This window comes from Myxocyprinus asiaticus, chromosome 16, assembly GCF_019703515.2.
Source record: "Myxocyprinus asiaticus isolate MX2 ecotype Aquarium Trade chromosome 16, UBuf_Myxa_2, whole genome shotgun sequence".
In the NCBI taxonomy this organism is placed as follows: domain Eukaryota; kingdom Metazoa; phylum Chordata; class Actinopteri; order Cypriniformes; family Catostomidae; genus Myxocyprinus; species Myxocyprinus asiaticus.
In genome coordinates, this window is record NC_059359.1 from 5,961,466 (window position 1) to 5,982,379 (window position 20,914).

Here is a 20,914-nt window from a genome sequence, read left to right on the forward strand (position 1 = left end):
ATATTATTATTTGATATCTGAGATCAAAAATGGTGTTGTACAGTATTTGCTCAGAAGATGATTTATAAGGAAATGAAATGGCTTAAATTGTGGCAGATAAGCAATGTGATGCAATGCAAGATGTACAATAATCACGATACAGTAGGGTAATTTTACGTGTTGTGCACACCTGTCTCTGTACACGTTTGCTTTTTTTATTTATTTTTTTATCATATAATTTAGAAACTTTAAGCAATCTATTTGCTTTAAAGTGAATGTATGTCATTACCGTTGGAGTCATTACCATGGAGTTGTTGATTTTTTACTCGACTTCCACAAAATATTTGAGTTGAATAGAATGCAGCTTTAGGGGCTGTCCACAACCAAAATTTTTGTGTCCATCCATGCTGTTTTTCAATTGTTTTTTATGTTAACATGCATTAGATGGACGTCTTTGACCATTGCACCTCATCTTGCTGTTTTTAAGCATCTTGTTTCAGAAGTGCAATGTTTTTTAGATGTCAGGTTAACAAGAACATCAAGTTTTGAAAATATCGAGACACCTGCGTTCTTTTCTATTCATTGCATTACTAGTGCAAGAACATGTTCAATCTGAACAGCCCTTAAGAACAGTATTGGGGATGCAATTTTGAAGCCTGTTTCCCAAGTTACCAAAAATGATTTAATAATTTAAAATGATAAAAATCATGATTTAAAATGTTCAGCTGTGTTTTGCCAATCATTATTACATACCTGGGGTCTTTAGTGACCCGGCACATACACTTGTGGCCAAAAGTTTGGAATAATGTACAGATTTTGCTCTTATGGAAAGAAATTGGTACTTTTATTTACCAAAGTGGCATTCAGCTGATCACAATGTATAGTCAGGACATTAATAACATGAAAAATTACTATAAAAAAAAAAATGTTCATAACTTCTTAAACTACTTCAAAGAGTTCTCATTAAAAAAATCCTCCACGTGCAGCAATGACAGCTTTGCAGATCCTTGGTTAGTTAGTTATCTTAGCTGTCAGTTTGTCCGCACGAGTGCGGAAGGAAGACCTGAGCCGGTCTGCTGGAGCTGCGGGGAAACCGGACACAGTTGTCGGACAGTTGTCCGTAACTCTCTCTCTCTCTCTGACACATTGCTGTCTCCGGTCAGCTTTATCCCTCTCGGGCTTAATTAGCCTTATTAGGGGCCAGGTGTGCGGAATCACGACCCGGCCCCGCCCTCCGCCCTCCGCCCTGCTACAAAACACAAAGACAATGTTAAGCTTCATTTAACGAACCAAATAGCTTTCAACTGTTTGATATAATGGCAAGTGATTTTCTAGCCAAAATTAGCAATTTCTTTACCAAATTAGCAATTTAGCATGATTACTCAAGGATAAGGTGTTGGAGTGATGGCTGCTGGAAATGGGGCCTGTCTTGATTTGATCAAAAATTACTTTTTTTCAAATAGTGATGGTGCTATTTTTTCCTGACTATACTTTGACCACTTTGGTGAATAAAAGTACCAATTTTGTTCCATAAGAGCAAAATCTGTACATTATTCCAAACTTTTGGCTGCCAGTTTATATCGATCACAAATGGATCTACAAAATGCCCAGATGGTGTAAAACCTTCAAAGCATTTTCAAGACTATTATAAAACAGTAGAAATGATGTTTTATTTTTCATATAAAGAGATGATCCAACAAATGATAGGGAAAGGGATTCCCTAGATATGAAATAATAATAAAAAAATATTATTTATGGATGTGCAAATATACTGTATATAGTGACACTATTACATATCTTGGGTCACTAACAACCCAATATACTTTTGATAATCAAGCAATTCGAAAAAAAAATATATCCTTTTTTGAATTGTTAAATTGTCCATAAAAGAAATCCTGAGTAACACTAAAGAGGTGATGCAGATTTTAAAAACAGTGATTACATTAAAATTAAACAGATAAAATGTACAGATAAAAACAGAAAGTTACACTATTTTGAAAACAGCCAAGCTACTGTCACATTACTGAAAAATTTATTGTTAGTTGCATCACTACTTTTAGTTCATTTTATTTACTCTACAACACTGGATAAGGCTAATTAGGCATTTAGAAAAGTATTGTGCAAATCTTGAATTGCTTTAATCCCACACAGCCAGTAAACTGAGATGGCTCTGTTTAAGAAGTTATTTCTAAAGACATTTTCCTCATTTTGGAGTGTATTCTATTCTCTATTGTGTTTCTGGGGGGTTTGAAAGGAACAGGGGATGGGGCTCTCAATTTGGGTGTAAATCACAGTTGTAAATTTTGACTAGATTAATTCTGTGTTCTCTATTGCCTTTTACCTCAGTCATTTCATGTGGAGAGCTGCCAACTCCTCCAAATGGAAAGAAAATTGGGACGCAGACGACCTTCGGAGCCACAGGCATTTTTACCTGTAACTCGGGCTACATTTTGGTGGGCTCAACTGTACGGGAATGTCTGCCATCTGGTCTTTGGAGCGGAATGGAGACGCACTGTTTAGGTAACACAACAGACCTGCACTCTTTCAAAACAATCTCAGAATGCATTCCAGCAATTAGAAATATTATACATATAAATCTAAAATATGAATACAAATTTATATTTATATGTATGATATATACAATATATATATATATATATATATATATATATATATATATATATATATATATATATATATATATATATATATATACACTATATTGCCAAAAGTATTCGCTCATCTGCCTTTAGACGCATATGAACTTAAGTGACATCCCATTCTTAATCCATAGGGTTTAATATGACGTCGGCCCACCCTTTGCATCTATAACAGCTTCAACTCTTCTGGGAAGGCTTTCCACAAGGTTTAGTAGTGTGTTTATGGGAATTTTTGACCATTCTTCCAGAAGCGCATTTGTGAGGTCAGACACTGATGTTGGACGAGAAGGCCTGGCTCGCAGTCTTCGCTCTAATTCATCCCAAAGGTGCTCTATCGGGTTGAGGTCAGGACTCTGTGCAGGCCAGTCAAGTTCTTCCACACCAAACTCGCTCATCCATGTCTTTATGGACCTTGCTTTGTGCACTGGTGCACAGTCATGTTGGAACAGGAAGGGGCCATCCCCAAACTGTTCCCACAAAGTTGGGAGCATGGAATTGTCCAAAATCTCTTGGTATGCTGAAGCATTCAGAGTTCCTTTCACTGGAACTAAGGGGCCAAGCCCAGCTCCTGAAAAACAACCCCACACCATAATCCCCCCTCCACCAAACTTCACAGTTGGCACAATACAGTCAGACAAGTACCGTTCTCCAGGCAACTGCAAAACCCACACTCGTCCATCAGATTGCCAGATGGAGAAGCGTGATTCGTCACTCCAGAGAACGTGTCTCCACTGCTCTAGAGTCCAGTGGCGGCGTGCTTTACACCACTGCATCCGACGCTTTGCATTGCACTTGGTGATGTATGGCTTGGATGCAGCTGCTCGGCCATGGAAACCCATTCCATGAAGCTCTCTACGCACTGTTCTTGAGCTAATCTGAAGGCCACATGAACTTTGGAGGTCTGTAGCGATTGACTCTGCAGAAAGTTGGTGACCTCTGCGCACTATGCGCCTCAGCATCCGCTGACCCCGCTCTGTCATTTTACGTGGCCTACCACTTCGTGGCTGAGTTGCTGTCATTCCCAATCGCTTCCACTTTGTTATAATACCACTGACAGTTGACTGTGGAATATTTAGTAGCGAGGAAATTTCACGACTGGACTTGTTGCACAGGTGGCATCCTAACACAGTACCACGCTGGAATTCACCGAGTTCCTGAGAGCGGCCCATTCTTTCACAAATGTTTGTAGAAGCAGTCTGCATGCCTAGGTGCTTCATTTTATACACCTGTGGCCATGGAAGTGATTGGAACATCTGAATTCAATTATTTGGTGGGTGAGCGAATACTTTTGGCAATATAGTGTATATATATATATTTTTTTTTTTTTTATCATTTAATACAAAAATGTATCATTACATTTTATTTTCAATTTAATTAAAGATGGACTATTTTATCCAGTATGTATGTGTGCTATGTATTTGTTATGCTTATTATCTTCTTATTTAGATATATATTTTAGATTTGGTGGTCTTAGCTGGTTTCAATTGGTCTAGCTGGTCTTCCAGCCTGTCCAAGGTGGTGTTTAGCTGATTAGCCAACTGGTCTCCCAGACTGATTATCTGACAAGTATGCAAAGCCCCTCTAAAACTATTGAAACAGACCAGCCTAACCAGCTTGACCAAGCTGGGAGACCAGCTATAACCACCTTAGACTGGTTTAACCTACTGAGACCCGGTGTCCCCATGCGTTGACATTACGTTTTGGCTTCACCATAGGCTATACATAATTTAATTTCATTTAAAGTGACTGATGTCACTTCAAGAGACACTAGCCTATCATTAAAGGGTTAAACTTCCGAAGGTCCGAGTCATGTGACAAAACAACACGGCGCCAATCTCAGCTAAGTTTGTCTTTGGAAGAAATGGGAACAAAACTACATCTGGTTAGAAACCTCATTAAGTTTTTTACATTAAAACCTGTTTGAGTCAAAAGTCTCGAGTTTCATCCGATATGCCATTTGAAAAATTTCATTGAATTTTTAATGAAATGGCTGTTAAACACAATGACCACATACTTTACGTGGACTACAGGCTCATTTTCCTTAAAATCTATTTACACTGTGCATTATAACATTGAGAATCAATGGATGCATCCAAAATCTGGAAAATGTTGCTTTTAGAGGCTCTTTATGGAGTTAGGATGAAAATAAGGTGCATTTCAAACTGTTCTGGGACCAGTGCAGACAGACAGCAGGTTTAAGTCTTTCCCTAATTAAGGAGCAAGGGAGCATCCTATAGCTTTCCATGCAGCTAAGTGCATTCACTCTTAGCATCCGGTCTAAAGTTCAGTTTCAGGCTGCAGACTATGTTTGGACCACTCAACATTTTTGGCACACTTTGGACAGTGGTAATCAGTAAATAGATTCAGAATTATTCATGCAAAATTTTATTTTAACATGGTTGGCAGTGATTAGATGAAGGTGGCCATTACTTTGAATCAGAATTATCTATGCTAATCCTAATGTCTGTAACGTCTCAAAAACATGAATAACCAACACTCCTGGAAACAATAAACAATTTTACTAACAAAAATCTGACTTTCTATAGCTTGGTATTATTTAAAATTTCACAACTGTGTCCCAATGTCCACATATGTGGACATCATTTTTTTATTAATATTATTATTTTTATTTTTTTTATTTTTTTTTGCATTATTTGCATTTTTCTTAGGGGTTACTTGTTACAAATCAAAAAGGTGAATGGAAAATGCACACAGCAGTCACGCTTGGGTCTCAGGAGGTTAAGCTGTTTTTTTTATTTTTATTTATTCTCAGCAGTGTAGGTTTTGGAACAAGTCCCTTTGGTTTTCAGTGTTTCTCCATCAAATGCCCCTGAAAACAGACTGCAAGAGCATCTTTGTGTAATAGAATAATTTCACATTCAAAGCGTGAGATAGGAAATGAAGTGAGGACGCTGGAATGGGACGGAGGTACAGAAATGATTTTTGCATTAGTTCGGCGGGTGCTGTGCTCTGTGAAGTGTGCTGGCTTCTGTGGAGCTCCACCATCAATCAAATCACAGGAAACAACTGACAGCTTTTGATTTTCTATCTTTCTTTCTCTCTCATCACATCATCACTGGATAAAACAATATTGTGCATTACTGTGTCCACCAAAAGATCCTTCAAGTCTTTTTTCCAGATCCTTGGTCTTACTTATAGACAGTGGATGCATCAATATTGCTGTTTTCATTCTCAGCGTTTGATCATGAATACTTTTTCAGTGGCCTTGGTTCTGGATATATTTTTCCCAGTTATTTTCTTCATTAGCATTACAAAAAGTTCTTCTAAGCCATGAACCAAACCAGCCACCTTCGAGATGAATTACAAACTTTGAGTTTTAGCTAAAAAGTTTTTGAAAATCAGACAAAAAGACAAAGTACAAGACTGTGTACTTAACGAAGCATTTCAAATTACATAATCTTCTTAAAACTGTGGAAAAATATAAAACTACTGATTTAAAGTTGTTGATTATAACTATAGAATCAATATATTTTAACTATACTGCAAATGATTCAGATATATACAAATATTTTAACGGTTTGGGAGTGTAGGGAAGCGGACACGATTATGTAATTCACAGTGCGTCATGGAATTAAGTTGTCGCTGCAGAGCTCTTTTGCCTTGGTTCGTTTGCTGTGATTCCCTGATTGGTGGATACTTCTCTTCAAGATTCACGAGTAGTATAGTTCTTCATCAGGAATTCTGCTATTAAAAACCACTAAAAAATATATAAACTTGGAATAATCCAGACTGATGGCTTCCACAGAAACATATGCCATCGATTAATAACCTCTGAGGTTTTATAAGTTATTGTTAATAAGCAATTCCCCTATGGAAAAAATGAACAGCATTTTTACTTCCAAAACCCGAATATTGCACTCTATTTCCGTTTCCATGGTAACAGTGATTTCTGAGATTGGTGGAGCTCTTCTCAGGATCATGTGTAGTGTAGTTCCTCACTAGGATTGCATCTATAAACGCACCAATTTATAGCTTCTACAGAGTCGTATATCACTGTTTAACATTCCCAATGCTCTTTCTCCAGCCGGTCACTGTGGCATTCCAGAGATGATCGTGAACGGTCAAGTGATTGGTGAGAACTTTGGCTACAGGGATACGGTGGTGTACCAGTGCAATCCAGGTTTCAGGCTCATCGGCTCCTCAGTGCGCATCTGCCAACAGGATCACAACTGGTCTGGGCAGCTCCCATCCTGTGTGTGTAAGTTTTTCCGCAGTACAAGAATAATGAGTGCTTTAGGGAACGTTTGGTTTGGATCCAAGGGATTGACTTGAAATGTAATGCAAGTAAACCCAGTTAAGCCAATGACAGGCAAGGCATCAAACAAAAATGTGTAGAACAGGAAATGCTGACATTGCCAATGAAACATTTAATGAGGGAAAACACCACTTGAAATTGTGTGGGTGATTTGTGGCGTAATGTTGATTACCACAAGAAACAGTTTCAACTCGTCCCTCCTTTTCTTTAGAAAAATAAAAAAATCTAGGTTACAGTGAGGCACATACAGTGGAAGTGAATGGGGCCAATTTTTGGAGGGTTTAAAGGCAGAAATGTGAAGCTTATAATGTTATATAAGTGCTTACATTATTTCTCTATTAAAACTCATGTATTATTTGAGATGTACAGTTGTTCAAATCATTGTTTTGGTGGCGGATTTGTCACCAATGTTGTGTCATCATCGCAACAAAGTTTAAAATTAAACTTGCATGGTTTAAAATTGGATATAACTTTACACAGAAAAGGTTAGTAAGTGATTTTATCATACTAAAATCATTTTTACATGCACATTATTTACAACTTGTAACTATACTTTTTAGTCAGTGAGAATTTTAACGTTTAATTGGCACTATTCACTTTCATTTTAAGTGCCTCACAACCCAGATTTTTTTTTTTTTTTTTTAAGAGGGACAAGTCAAAATTACATTTTGTGGTAAATTGTATTTAACCCAGAATATTTCTTTAAAGGGAAAATTCACCCAATTGTTTTTTTTTTAATTTTGACATCATTTACTCACCCATCATGTTGTTCAAAACCCATGTGAATTTCTTCCTTATGCGGAACACAAAAGGAGATGTTTTAATGAATTTCACATCTTTTCAGATCAATGGCAGTAGATAGTGCCTTACTTTATAGCAAAAAAAAAGTATAGTAAAGGTTGTATATGCGGCTCATGCGTCATATTCTTTAAAGAGTAGTTCACCCAAAAATGAAAAGTAGTTCCTCTCATGATTTACTTACCTTTAAGCCATTCCAGATGTGTATGACTTTCCTTCTTCAGCAGAACCGAAGTGAAGATTTTTATAAGCACATTTCAGCTCTGTTTGTCCATACAATGCAAATAAATGGGTGCCATCAGGCTGCTGGCTATTTGATGGTCAAAAGGCATATTTAGGCAGCATAAAAGTAATCCACACGACTCCAGTCGATCAATGAATGTCTTCTGAAGCAAACCGATAGGTTGGTGTAATAAACAAATCAATAATTAAAACGTTTTTAACTTTAAATCATTGCTTCCGGACAGTGCTGGATTGCTGTTTAAAGTGACGTTCGTTCCTCTGTTGTAAACAAAGTGCGTACTTCTGACTTCTCACGTGAATGTGCCATTGCGCTCACATCACGTGATGTGTCGATTGTTGGCAGGAAGTGATTTTTTTTAAAGTTAATAAAGTTTTAATTATCTATTAATTTTTGCACAAACCTATCGATTTGCTTCTGAAGGCATTAATTGATCGCCTGTAGTCATGAGGATTACTTTTATGCTGCCAAAATATGACTTTAGGACCATCAAACAACCAGCAGCCTGATGGCTAACAATTCACTTACATTGTATGTTCAATGGCGTAGATTTGGCTTGAACATTGGGGTATTGCAGCGTGAAGCATTTACCCATGATTCTATTGATCATGGGATAAATAATGGGGGGGGGGGGTTAACTCCCCCCCGGAATCTACGCCCCTGTGCATGTTAATGAACACTATGAGAGAAGCTCAATCACAACTTGCATTGTTTAGCCATAGTCTCATATGTTGAGTGTTCCACATAAGAAAGTAAGTAATACAGGCAACATGAGGGTGAGTTAATGATGACATAATCTTTATTTTAGAGTGTACTTTCTTTTTAACAATAATATTTCTCCTTCGGTTTCTCAGCTGTAAGTTGTGGTCACCCAGGCAGCCCTATCTACGGTCGCACCGTTGGCGATGGCTTCAACCTCAACGACGTGGTGACCTTCTTCTGTAATAACGGCTACATTCTGGAAGGTCCGTCTCAAGCGCAGTGTCAGCCGGACCGCCAGTGGAGCCAACAGCCGCCCACATGCAGAGGTTTGGCCCAAATGAGTTCTTTTCTCATTACAGTGAAGTTTAAACACAGTGGCACTGATGGAATTGACTTTCCAGCTGCTGCGGTTAAAAAAGGAATGACCAACTGGAACTCAGAGTGCCCTCTGGTCCTCTATTCAGCCAACACGTAAATCATTCAGTCACGCTCTGAATAGCAGCAGTTTAGCTCTGTAAATCACAAGATAAGATGAATACTTTGAATGTAATCCTGGCTTTGTTAGTGGCATGTCTCAGTGTCTCAGAGGAGCGTCTTTAGTGCTTGATTCTGACAACAGAGCGGTTGAAGTGATTAATAGTGATGTACAGTTGATTACATGACTGGATTCTTATTTATTTGGTTTTGTCCATTCATTCACTTCAACAGAGCATTTTATCTCGCCATATTGGTGAAGAATCTGTATTTTTACTTATCATTCTTCTATGCAGCTTTAGTAATACAATGAGTGTAATATTTTGAATCCACCGTGGCTCCAAGAAGTATTTCACTTGAAAATGTATGAATGTCATTGCATTAGATAAGAAATGTAAAAGCAAGTGGCATTTTTTTAAATAATAATAGCAAAACTACGTTTTCAAGACAAGCATTTAACAGAAATTTTTTATTTATTTTTTTACGGTACTACATTTGGCAGCATTTTTCCATAAGTTCTTCCATAAGTTTCAGGGCTTAAAGGAATAGTTCACCCCCCAAAAAAATTTCAATTTAGAAAATGTTGTCATTATTTACTCATCATCATGACATTCTTTTGGCGAACACAAAAATTATTTTAATATATTGTAAATTATTTAAATGTTAGAAATATGTAAATGAAATTGTTTATTCAATATGTATCTAAATATTTAATTAAAAAATAAATCATTTTAATTATTTAAATATATATATATATATATATATATATATATATATATATATATATATATATATATATATATATATATATATATATTAAATATGACAAATATTTTAATTTAATATTCTAAATATAAAATTTAAAATATTATTTAAATATTTTTAATGTAAATGTTTATATTTTATTATATATATTTTTTTCGGTCTTAAAAGAAGTAATCAAAAAAAGAGAAGTAATCTCCATCTATGCAAAACAGACACCTATAATTGTATATTTTCTTTTATTTATGAAATGTGGAATTGTTCGAACACATATTATAGAATAAGCCTGATATTTTTATGCCTCTCTTGTTTCTTCAGTTGTCAACTGCACTGATCCCGGTATACCAGCCAACTCAATCAGAAAGAGCAAAATTGAGTACGGTAACTTCACTTTCGGAACCGTGGTGTCCTATGACTGCAATCCGGGCTATTACCTCTTTGGGTCATCAGTTCTAACCTGCCAGCCGGTGGGTTACTGGGACAAGCCATTACCAGAATGCTTGGGTACATCTCTATTGGTCCTCTCCATCATTTTATTCCATTTTTCGTTATTGTGACTTTTCATCATTGACAGTCTGTGAACTCTCTCTGTATAAGAGAAGATAGAAAGTGTCACGGGTCAGCCAGCATGCTGTCAAGTGCAACGTTCTGATCATTACGGTAGAGTCTTTACTGTCTGTGAAAAGACCTTGTTAGGGGCCATACCTCAAAATAGGTCTCGTATTCCTGCTTAATATACAAAGGCAACTATACAGTACGTAAGCCATTAGTAGTACCTTACGTTTTGCGCTGTTTTAATAGTTTTTCTAGGCAAACATTAACTAGACAGACGTCTTTGACTGTTCCGAAACATCTTGTGCCACGGGCATCGCATTTTTGAGATGCAATGTTAAGTTGAAGTCATCCTGAACTGCCATTTGCAACCCATTTTACTTTCGTTGAGTGACAAATTTCCAAATTAGATATTTAGCGAGAAAAAATATAGGTTTGGACTTTATTTTATCCATCAGAATTTAACACACCTTTTCTGTGAAGCAGCTGCTCAGATTGCCAATTCATTAGAGACACGTGTTAATTTGCCTGTGAGTGAGTAATTACCTCCCTTTAACGTTTTCCATCTCTGTACCCACAATTGCATTTAAACCTGAATTTGAACATTTCCTGTCAGTTTTTGTTCGACTCCACCGAGCTACTTAGATTGTCAGAGAAAAGGGAACAACCCTGCCGTCTATTAGTTTTTTTTTTTCTTAAGTGTACACAAGATAATTTTTTACTTTACTTGATGGAGGCCTCTCGTTGCTTTCAGACAGGGAATTTTAATAAGCAGCCTGTCTTCACCCATCAGCCTTTCAGTATGATGAATAATATTAAAGTTTTTACCAGCTCTGTTTTATTCAGGTGCATTTCCAATTCAAAATAATGCAAACAAATGCAAATAAATAAAAAAACAGGCTTGAAAGAAGCTTAGCTATATTGAATTAAAGAGCCTGTGTGTTCCTTAGACGCACCCAAGAGATGTCATGTCATACATCTTAAGATGAATCAATGGTTTAGGGTTGTGGAAAATTACACATTTTTAAAATTGTTTTGTTTTTTTAATGTTAAAATCAATGAATATTCACAATATAGTCACAATGAATTTGCTGGCGACTTACTAGCATTGCAAATGTTGTAATTATTTTAGCTTTTTTATTTCCTAAAGAGCATGCCATTAGAGTAGTTTTTGCAAGTATGAGGGTGTTAGGACAGAAATCTTTTAGTAGCGTCTCTGATTTAAACTTCAGTAGCAAAAACAACGTTAGAGTTGGTAAGATCAATTCATTTCTGTAAATCAGTTCAAAATATTAGATACATAGATACTGTATCAAATATGGTCAAAAAGCAGAAAATATGAATATATAACTCCCAAGCAATTTTAAAACAAACACTGATTACCTTGAAGTTTATTGTTGAAGGCATTGAATTTGTTACAGAAGCAGTGATTTAAAGAGACACAATTTCTGTAATTTTGCCTTGTATGAGGTCCTTTTCCTCTGTGCTGAAATTCACCCACGCAACATTTGTTTCTCATGACATCCTCAAAAGTGGGTTACAGTCAGACTCGCATAAATCTGTGCATGCAGATCTCCACAGAAAGCTCTGCAGATTCTCACACGATTGGAACACCTACACATGCCCCAATCCTTTTGTGTTTGTTTATTAAATATTTGGGCTTTTTGATTATGCTAATGCTAGTAATGTATCACTGTCAGCTCATATATTACCATGTTTAAATCCTGTCCAGCACAGATTATGCAAAAATATAATATTGAGACATTATCAATGACAAAAGGATCTTTGAACACCCGTTAAACGGAATGCGGCAAACCAAACTCTCAACACGCAGTGAAAGGAACTCTGTGCTGAACTTCGCATTATTAAAAGATGGATATTTGGATTTTTAGAATATATATCAAGATCGTTTAAATGAAGATTGTGATTTATCGGGAAATCAAAATTTTGACTCAGTCATAATCCCTTTTATTATTTCTTTTTAGTCATATAGGTTAAACAAAGCAAATCCTATTCTTTTCACGTACTCTCTAAAACCTGCTATGGCACCCCCTGTGGAACGTATCTTCAGTATCTCACTTCCAAGTTCCAATAGTAGCTAGAGTAGGACTGATGCTCAAGCAGAAGAAATACAGGCTACGGAATTTTTTTTTTTTTATATATATAAATATATATATATTTTTAAATGCATAAATAGTTGACCTTCCTGTCCGATCTCTACAGTGTTTGTTGGCTGGTGTTTTTGTTTTGCAGAGGTTGACTGTTGCCACCCTGGTTCTCCTCCTCATGCGGTTGTGATCGGAGACAAATTCACCTTCGGCTCCACAGTGCACTACAGGTGCTTAGACGACAGAATTTTGATTGGGGAGTCCACACGCACCTGTCAGCTTAACGGCCAATGGAGTGGCTCGCAGCCACACTGCTCAGGTAAGACTGCCCACCAAAAAACCCAGAGTTGCGTGCGAGAGCCTGCGATATTTTAAGAGGTTTCTACTGTAGTTGTAAAATCTGATTTGATGAGCCAACCCAAGCTCATGAAAAGTCGTACATAATTTACAAGTTGGCTATTTCGTATGGTCTCGCACGATGTTGTTCACATAAACTCGTACGACTTCATCACGTGCAAATTTCCAGATGTCTAATGCGGAAGTAAGCGTGAGTTCCGTGCACGAGGCGTTAAGGATTTATTTACTTATTAATATTATGCCCTTACCCAAACCCATTATCTAAACTAAACCAATCAGTAAAGTGTGTAAACGTGATAAGAAGCTTTTGTGTATCAGAAGCAAGTAATTGTAGCATATTAGATGTAAACGATGACCAGCGACGTCATTGGCTGTAGTGAATGTCATAGGAATTCAAACGAGTGCAGTCGCACGATATCATACGAATTAGCCAAATTTAGAAAAGTCATACGAATCCTGACGATTTCACCGTGAGAGTGCGTTGGATGAGCTGTGCTCGTAGTCATAATATGCACACCTGTGACTGTCCAGTTGAAATGAAGTAGAGTCTACTGTTACAGATCCCATGAAATTAAATGTAAAAACTGTAATGCAGGGCCTTTTATGGCTCATTGCGCTTTTCTAAGAAAACATTATTTACAGAACTTTTGCACCTGCTTGTTCAAACTTGTTTCTCAGAATTTCGTTTGAAAGAGAAATTACACATTTGAATGAACACATTGGTGAACACAATTAGTGAAAGCTCATCTTTGTCTTCTCTCTTATTTCCTGCCATTATGTGTCAGTCTAACATGAATTAATTAAGTTCAACTGAATAATGACTTCTGTCTCTGCGTGTGAAACTGTCGGTGACACACTATGCCATCTCTTCATACTGACACACTGTCTGTTTAATTCAACACAGATTTTTTTCCTTACTATAAAAGAATAGTTCTCAAAAATTAAATTCTGTCTTAATTTATTCACAGCCATGTTGTTCCAAACCAGTATGACAAACCATTCTTCTATGAAACACAAAAGGAGATATTTTGCAAAATGTTCATGTTGCTCTTTTCCATACAATGCTGTCAAGCTCCAAAACAGACAAAAAAGCACCATAAAATTAGTCCATGCTTTATTTTTAACATCTCTTTCTTGACTATGTTATATTAATGCTAATTAAATGCTCTCATTTCCATTATGAACTGGACGTCACACATGCAACGGTCTTGACACAGTAGTTACAACAAAAACTGTTTGTAACATTTATCATGGAATAAAGCCTACTGTTTTGCTTGCTATTTAAAAACTTAGTTGGCAGGATACAGTATGTACTGCACAGTATTCACTAAAGAGAAAAAAGAAAATTCTGGAGAGCAACAGTTCGAAATCAAGATTTTAACAAAATTTACTAATTAGATTTTGGTTTATCACCAAACCTTATCGTATGACTTCAGAACAAGGCACAAGTCGCATGGAATTATTTATTAGACTTGTGCATTTAATTTTTGTGTCCTTTTGAAGCTTGAAGACAAGAAGGTCACCATCCACTGTCATTGTATAGAGAACTGTGAGCGGGACATTTTCCGCAATTTCCCTCTTTGTGTTCTGAAAAGAAAGAAGGTAATTGGGTTTAGAACAACATGAGGGTACGCAGCGGGAGTTTCCTCTTTGTTCTGCCTGATCTTCTTTCTTTCATTCTTTCGTTTTGTATATCTCTCTTTTTTACCCTCATTCACACCCTGTCTGCTTTTGTCTCTTTGCCTGTGTTCAAAATGGTATTGTAACTTACTACTTACTGAATTCTGCACAGTATGTACTGTATACTACATGCTATTTAAAAAGAAAAATAGTATGTGAAACAGAAAGCAATGATTAGTTTCTTGTTGCCAAACCTTTGACTAAAACGGCAAAGGTCTGGACTGTATTGCAACTTGAAGGAATATTCCAGGTTCAATACAAGCTAAGCTCAATTAACAGCATTTGTGGCATAATATTGAAAACCACAATCATTTTTTTCTTTAAAAAAAGCGAAAATGGAGATTACAGTGAGGCACTTACAAAGGCAGTGAATGGGACCAGTTTTTGGAGGGCTTAAAGGCAGAAATGTGAAGCTTATAATTTTATAATAAATTAATTCTGTTAAAACATGTGTACTTTGTTAAAATTATCGTTTACCGGGATTATAGGGTTTCAGTGTTACATCATTATGGCAACGAAGTTGAAAAATTGGATATAACTTTACACAGAAAGAGTCAGTGATCAATTTTATCACACTAAAATCATGTTAAAATGTATAATGCTTATGTCTTTTGGCTATACTTTTGATACAGTGGGTATTATAAAGTAAACAAATTGGCCTCTTTCACTTCCATTGTAAATGCCTTACTGTAACTTTTTGTTTTTTTAAAGAAAAGTAGGGATGAGTCGAAATTTATTTTTGTGGTAATCAATATTATGCCACAAATGCTGTCGATTGAGCTTAACTTGTATTGAACACAGAATATTCCTTTGAAGTGCCAAGAACCGCCCACTTGCACTGGAAGAGCCATCTAACTGACATGTAAAGCGATCAGTCACAGTAGGTTTTGTCATTGTGTGCAGGGGCAGGTTCAATTGAGATATAATATACCATAATAACAGACTGTTGAGGGGAAAGTTTCATTTAAATAATAGCGCGGCAATTTCCGCTCGTGAACGCACAAAAAACAGTGGGAAAATAGCGTACAGTACAGCACACAAAACCTCAATACAGACTATTTCACAGACATAACAAAGAACGAAACTCTGAACATCTTTATAAGATTTGATGTCACTAACCTGGTGAATTTGATCAAATCCACTGATTATTTAATCATCAAATACGCTCGTTGCATCAATCCTGCACCTTGTGAACACAAATCTGTTTCCAGGCGGACTGTGTGCCATAAGTCGCAGATGTTCCATCAAACCAGCTAATTGGATTAGGACTTAATAAATTGAGAAAACATTTTCCAGTTTTGTGTGCAATATGCATCAGACTGTTAATGCACGAACTGTGAGCAACAGTTAAATAAAGTTTAAAATGGATAGACGTTTTAAACTGTAGTATACTACATTGTTATCACATGACCTCATTACATTATCGTTAGCATCAAATTACCATCTTGGAAGTAAATTATGGTTATTTTGTTTAAAAAAAAATGGTTAAATCCAATTTTGCTGTTAAAATGTCTCAACTCTTGGCAGTCCAATGAAATAATGGGTCAAGAAAACTATGTAAAAAATTGCAGCTGATATTACTTATGGTTCATTTGTCACACTGGAAATGGAAGGTCAACTTTTAGTGCATAGACTTTCTGTTTTTCTTGCGAGAATAATTTTATGAGAAACATCATAGCCAAAGTTGATACTTAAAAGAAAAGTAACTGAGGACTTGATTAAGTCTCTTGAGCAATGAAAGAGCAACCTCTGAGCATAAAAAATCAGCTGGGCTCTCTCTTCCTCTCTGTGTCTCTCTTTCTCCAGTGTTAATTCTGCATTCTGTGTGAACATATTCACCTCAGGAGGTTTGATGTTGAGACTGTGTTTTGGAGTTCTAGGACACTCAACTGTATCCAGTATCTTATGCTTTGAATGTGCTGTTTTTTTTTCAGGAGGTATATGATACAAAGCAGGGTTTTTTTTTTTTTTTTTTTTTCGCATCACTATAGTTTCAGAAGCCTGGAGATTTCCTGCTGGGTGCAGCTGCATCTTGGCTCCTTTTTAAAGTGATTCCAGCTGCATGTTTTTTGTTTAAGATAAAAAGCAAGTCCCCCTGAAGGGCCTGGTTTCATGGGAGTTTTATGCCTTTTACCCACTGCAAAACATTATTTGGCTAAATGAATTTGACTGCTGACACAAAGCCGATATGGCCAAAGCAACATGGCATAGTGTGTATGGAAAACAAAATCAATAGCTCTCTGCGCTGCCAGGGGAATCAGAGTTTGTTATGTAACGAACTTTGCAGCCTTAATATACACTGCTAAGCTTCTGGTGGGCTGACTTTAACTCAGATTCACACCTCTCTGCTGTGCCAATTAGTGATAACTATAACTGCTCCATAGCATTCAAAGACTTCACCTGTATAGAAGTGTCTTATGGGTCATATAATATATTAGCATGTGTATGCCTCACACAACGACCACAGAGTTGCCAACTGTCCATCAAACTTCACAAAGTCCGTTTCTTAATCAGTATTTTTCTCTTGTTTTCCATTAAAAATATCTAAATATCATTCAAACAAGACACATTTACTTGAGACGCAATAATACAGTATATGTACACTCACCGGCCACTTTATTAGGTACACCTGTACATCTGCTTAATCACGCGATTACCTAATCAGTCAATTGTGTGGCAGCAGTGTAATGTATAAAATCATACAGATATGGGGCAAGAGCTTCAGTTAATGTTCACATCAACCATCAGAATGGGGAAAAATTTTGATCTCGGTGATTTCGATTGTGGCATGATTGATGATGCCAGATGGGCTGGTTTGAGTATTTCTGTAACTGCTGATCTCCTGGGATTTTCATGCACAACAGTCTCTAGAGTGTATAGAGAATGGTGTGAAAAACAAAAAACATCCAGAGAGCAGCAGTTCTGTGGACGGAAATGCCTTGTTAATGAGAGAGGTCAAGGGAGAATGGCCAGAATGGTTTGAGCTTATAGAAAGGCTACGGTAACTCAGATAACCACTCTGTACAATTGTAGTGAGCAGAATAGCATCTCAGAATGCACAACATGTCGAACCTTGAGGCGGATGGGCTACAACAGCAGAAGACCACATTGGGTTCCACTTCTGTCAGCCAAGAACAGAAAACTGAGACTGCAGTGGGCCTACCATTTGTGTACCTCAGCATATATCCAGATTTGTCAGACCAGGCGATGTTTTTCCAATCATCTACTGTCCAGTTTTGGCGAGCCTGTGCCCACTGCAGTCTCAGTTTCCTGTTCTAAGCTGACAGTAGTGGTACCCAGAGGGGTTTTCTACTGCTGTAGCTCATCTGCCTCAATGTTCGACATATTGTATGATCAGAAATGCTTTTCTGCATAGAACTGTTGTAACGTATTGTTATTTGGGTTGCTGTCACCTTCCTGTCAGCTTGGACCAGTCTGGCCATTCTCCTCTGACCTCTGTCACAAACAAGCCTTTATCGCCCACAGAACTGCCGCTCCCTGGATGTTTTTTGTTTAAGACAAAAAAAAAATCTTTTTTTGATTAAGACAGGTTTATGCTGGGGGACCTGGGTAGCTCAGCAAGTAAAGACGGTGACTACCACACCTGGAGTCGCAAGTTCAAATCCAGGGAGTGCTGAGTGACTCCAGTCAGGCTTCCAAAGCAACCAGTTGGCCCGGTTGCTAGGGTTGGTAGAATCACGTTGGGTTAACCTCCTCGTAGTCGCTATAATGTGGTTCTCGCTCTCGGTGGGGTACGTGATGAGTTGTGTGTGGATGCCGCGGTGAATAGCATGAAGCCTCCACACGCGCTAGGTCTCTGTGTTAACACGCTCAACAAGCCACATGATAAGATGCACGGATTGACTGTCTCAGACGCAGAGGCAACTGAGATTCGTCCTCCACCACCCGGACTGAGGCGAGTCACTACACCACCACGAGGACTTAGAGCACATTGGGAATTGGGCATTCCAAATTGGGGAGAAAAGGGGTGAAAATAAAAATAAATAAATAAAGACAGGTTTATTCTTAAAGCAAGAACTATGTACAAATGCGGTAGAAAAATTAACTTTAAGATACAGTGTAGAGGAGACCGGGGCTAGTTGTCTCACGGGGAAGTTGTCATAATAACTAAATCTCAGCAATTTTAAGGTATTAAGACAAATGTTCAAGTAGACAAATGTGTCTTTTCTCAAGCAGAGGTTTTATATGTTGGTTTCAAACACCTATTTAACAGCCCTCTGAACTTAGGATATTTTTTGTCAATTCTATGCTCCAATATACAATTCCAAAATAAGCATATTTTAGCTATTGCTGTTGAAAAACAAGTGAACACAAAAAACCTTACTGGGATACATTAAGACAAGGGTCAGCTATATTATGAAGATAGATTTTGACTGAAAGGTTGAAGTTTGTTCTCAGGACAAGGGTATATTTATATAAATGTCAGGACAAGGCAAGTTGTTGCACATCTTTTAAATGTTATACATTGAAACAATGTATCATTTGCAATATTTGTTGGCCAAAACAATGGATTTACTTATTTGTAGGTTACCTTTTCCATTTTTGCTGTTTCATGAATTGTTTTGTTTGTTTTTCAGTGTTAATATTTATCTGAAAAGCTCATTATAAGCTGTTTACTGGCAGGAACCATTGTGACAACTTACCCCAGAATGTCAACAAAGGTGCAATGTATCTTTTTTCCTGGGCATTAATGATGGTAATATTCAGTAGTTCTATGTAGCCTTTTTAAGGAACGTACCTTGGTGTTTCTTCAACTTTGGTCATTTTTATGATTTATTTTTTATTAAAACTAACAGATTAAACTTTTTTTTTCTTTTTGTTATATGAAGGTCTCATTAAAACTGAATTGAAAACTTTTTACTAGGCCTTCATCATTTATTTTTTGCAATTTTCAAATACTTTTTATGTATAGATTTTACTGTTTAAGCCTTGTCCCAGACTTTCAATATTAAACAATGAAAATCTATTATAAAAATACAAATTGTTACATGTTTAAAACTCTGATAATCTAAAACAAGTGAGAAATAAACATTAACCATTTCAATATTTTTTGTGTGAAAATTATTTCTATCATTTTTACAAAATTACGACGGTCACACAGTTGTGGCGTCATTTGCGCCAAACAATGTTGCCTCTTACAAAGTCGACACAATTGTCAATGAAGAACATGATTGAGGTGAAATATGATAAAAATGATGTTTGAAGAAACAAAAACAAAAATCAATATAAATATTACTTGTGAGCAGGATATTTTTATTGGACATCATTTCCAATCAACCTGTAAATTTGCTATAAAATGTAAAAAAAAAAAAAAAAAAAAGAAAAGTGTGAAAATTATTTTGAATTGTGTGTATTTAGGATACATAAAATGTTAGCTATGAAATTATCCATTGCAAGACAAAGGCCATTTTGTTAATCAAAAACGTATCTTCCATCAGCACCATTTCCACCACAGAATTTTATTAAACATAAATTTGTTTATTACATTTTATTAAACACTGTTGGATGTTGTTAGTAGGCAATTTATTATTATTTTTTTAAATAGCAAGAGTGTGAATTTTTTTTTTTTTACTTTCTAGAAATCCATATTGCCAAAAGTGCCCAAAGAAACACCCACCTACAGTACGAGAAACTGACTTTCATAAATCAACCTACAATGAAAACTATTCACTGGGGGGGAAAAAAAGTGTGACAAACAGTTTTTTCTCTTATGAAAAATATTGTTTAATTTTTTTTCTTAAGGTAATTTATCACATTTTATATATATATATATACATACAGTTGTGCTCAAAAGTTTGCATACCCTGGCAGAAATTGTGAAATTTTGGCATTGATTTTGAAAATATGACTGATCATGCAAAAAACTGCCGGGGGAAAATTCGGGGATCTCTTGATACCAAGCCAAGGTCAGGTAGACCAAGAAAGATTTCAGCCACAACTGGTAGAAGAATTGTTCAGGATACAAAGAAAAACCCACAGGTAACCTCAGGAGAAATGCAGGCTGTTCTGCAAAAAGACGGTGTGGTTGTTTCAAGGAGCACAGTACTTGTTGATCCCTCTCCAAATATAGCGCTTATGGTTGTGACCATAAAGCTCTATTTTGGTCTCGTCACTCCAAATTACAGTGTGCCAGAAGCTGTGAGGCATGTCAAGGTGTTGTCGGGCATATTGTAACCAGGCTTTTTTGTGGCATTGGCGCAGTAAAGGCTTCTTTCTGGCAACTCGACCATGTAGCTCATTTTTGTTCAAGTATCGTCGTATTGTGCTCCTTGAAACAACCACACCGTCTTTTTCCAGAGCAGCC

At 36.7% G+C, this 20,914-nt stretch overlaps 1 protein-coding gene across 1 annotated transcript in view; it reads left to right on the forward strand.

Moving 5' to 3' along the window:
- The window catches only part of csmd3a (CUB and Sushi multiple domains 3a), a 437,506-nt gene that overhangs the window by 338,769 nt on the left and 77,823 nt on the right, over nucleotides 1-20,914 (forward strand). The window contains exons 53-57 of the mRNA XM_051721095.1: nucleotides 2,326-2,499; nucleotides 6,685-6,858; nucleotides 8,809-8,982; nucleotides 10,211-10,396; nucleotides 12,698-12,871. Coding sequence (XP_051577055.1) covers nucleotides 2,326-2,499; nucleotides 6,685-6,858; nucleotides 8,809-8,982; nucleotides 10,211-10,396; nucleotides 12,698-12,871 — 882 coding nt within the window. The remainder of the gene's footprint in view (nucleotides 1-2,325; nucleotides 2,500-6,684; nucleotides 6,859-8,808; nucleotides 8,983-10,210; nucleotides 10,397-12,697; nucleotides 12,872-20,914) is intronic.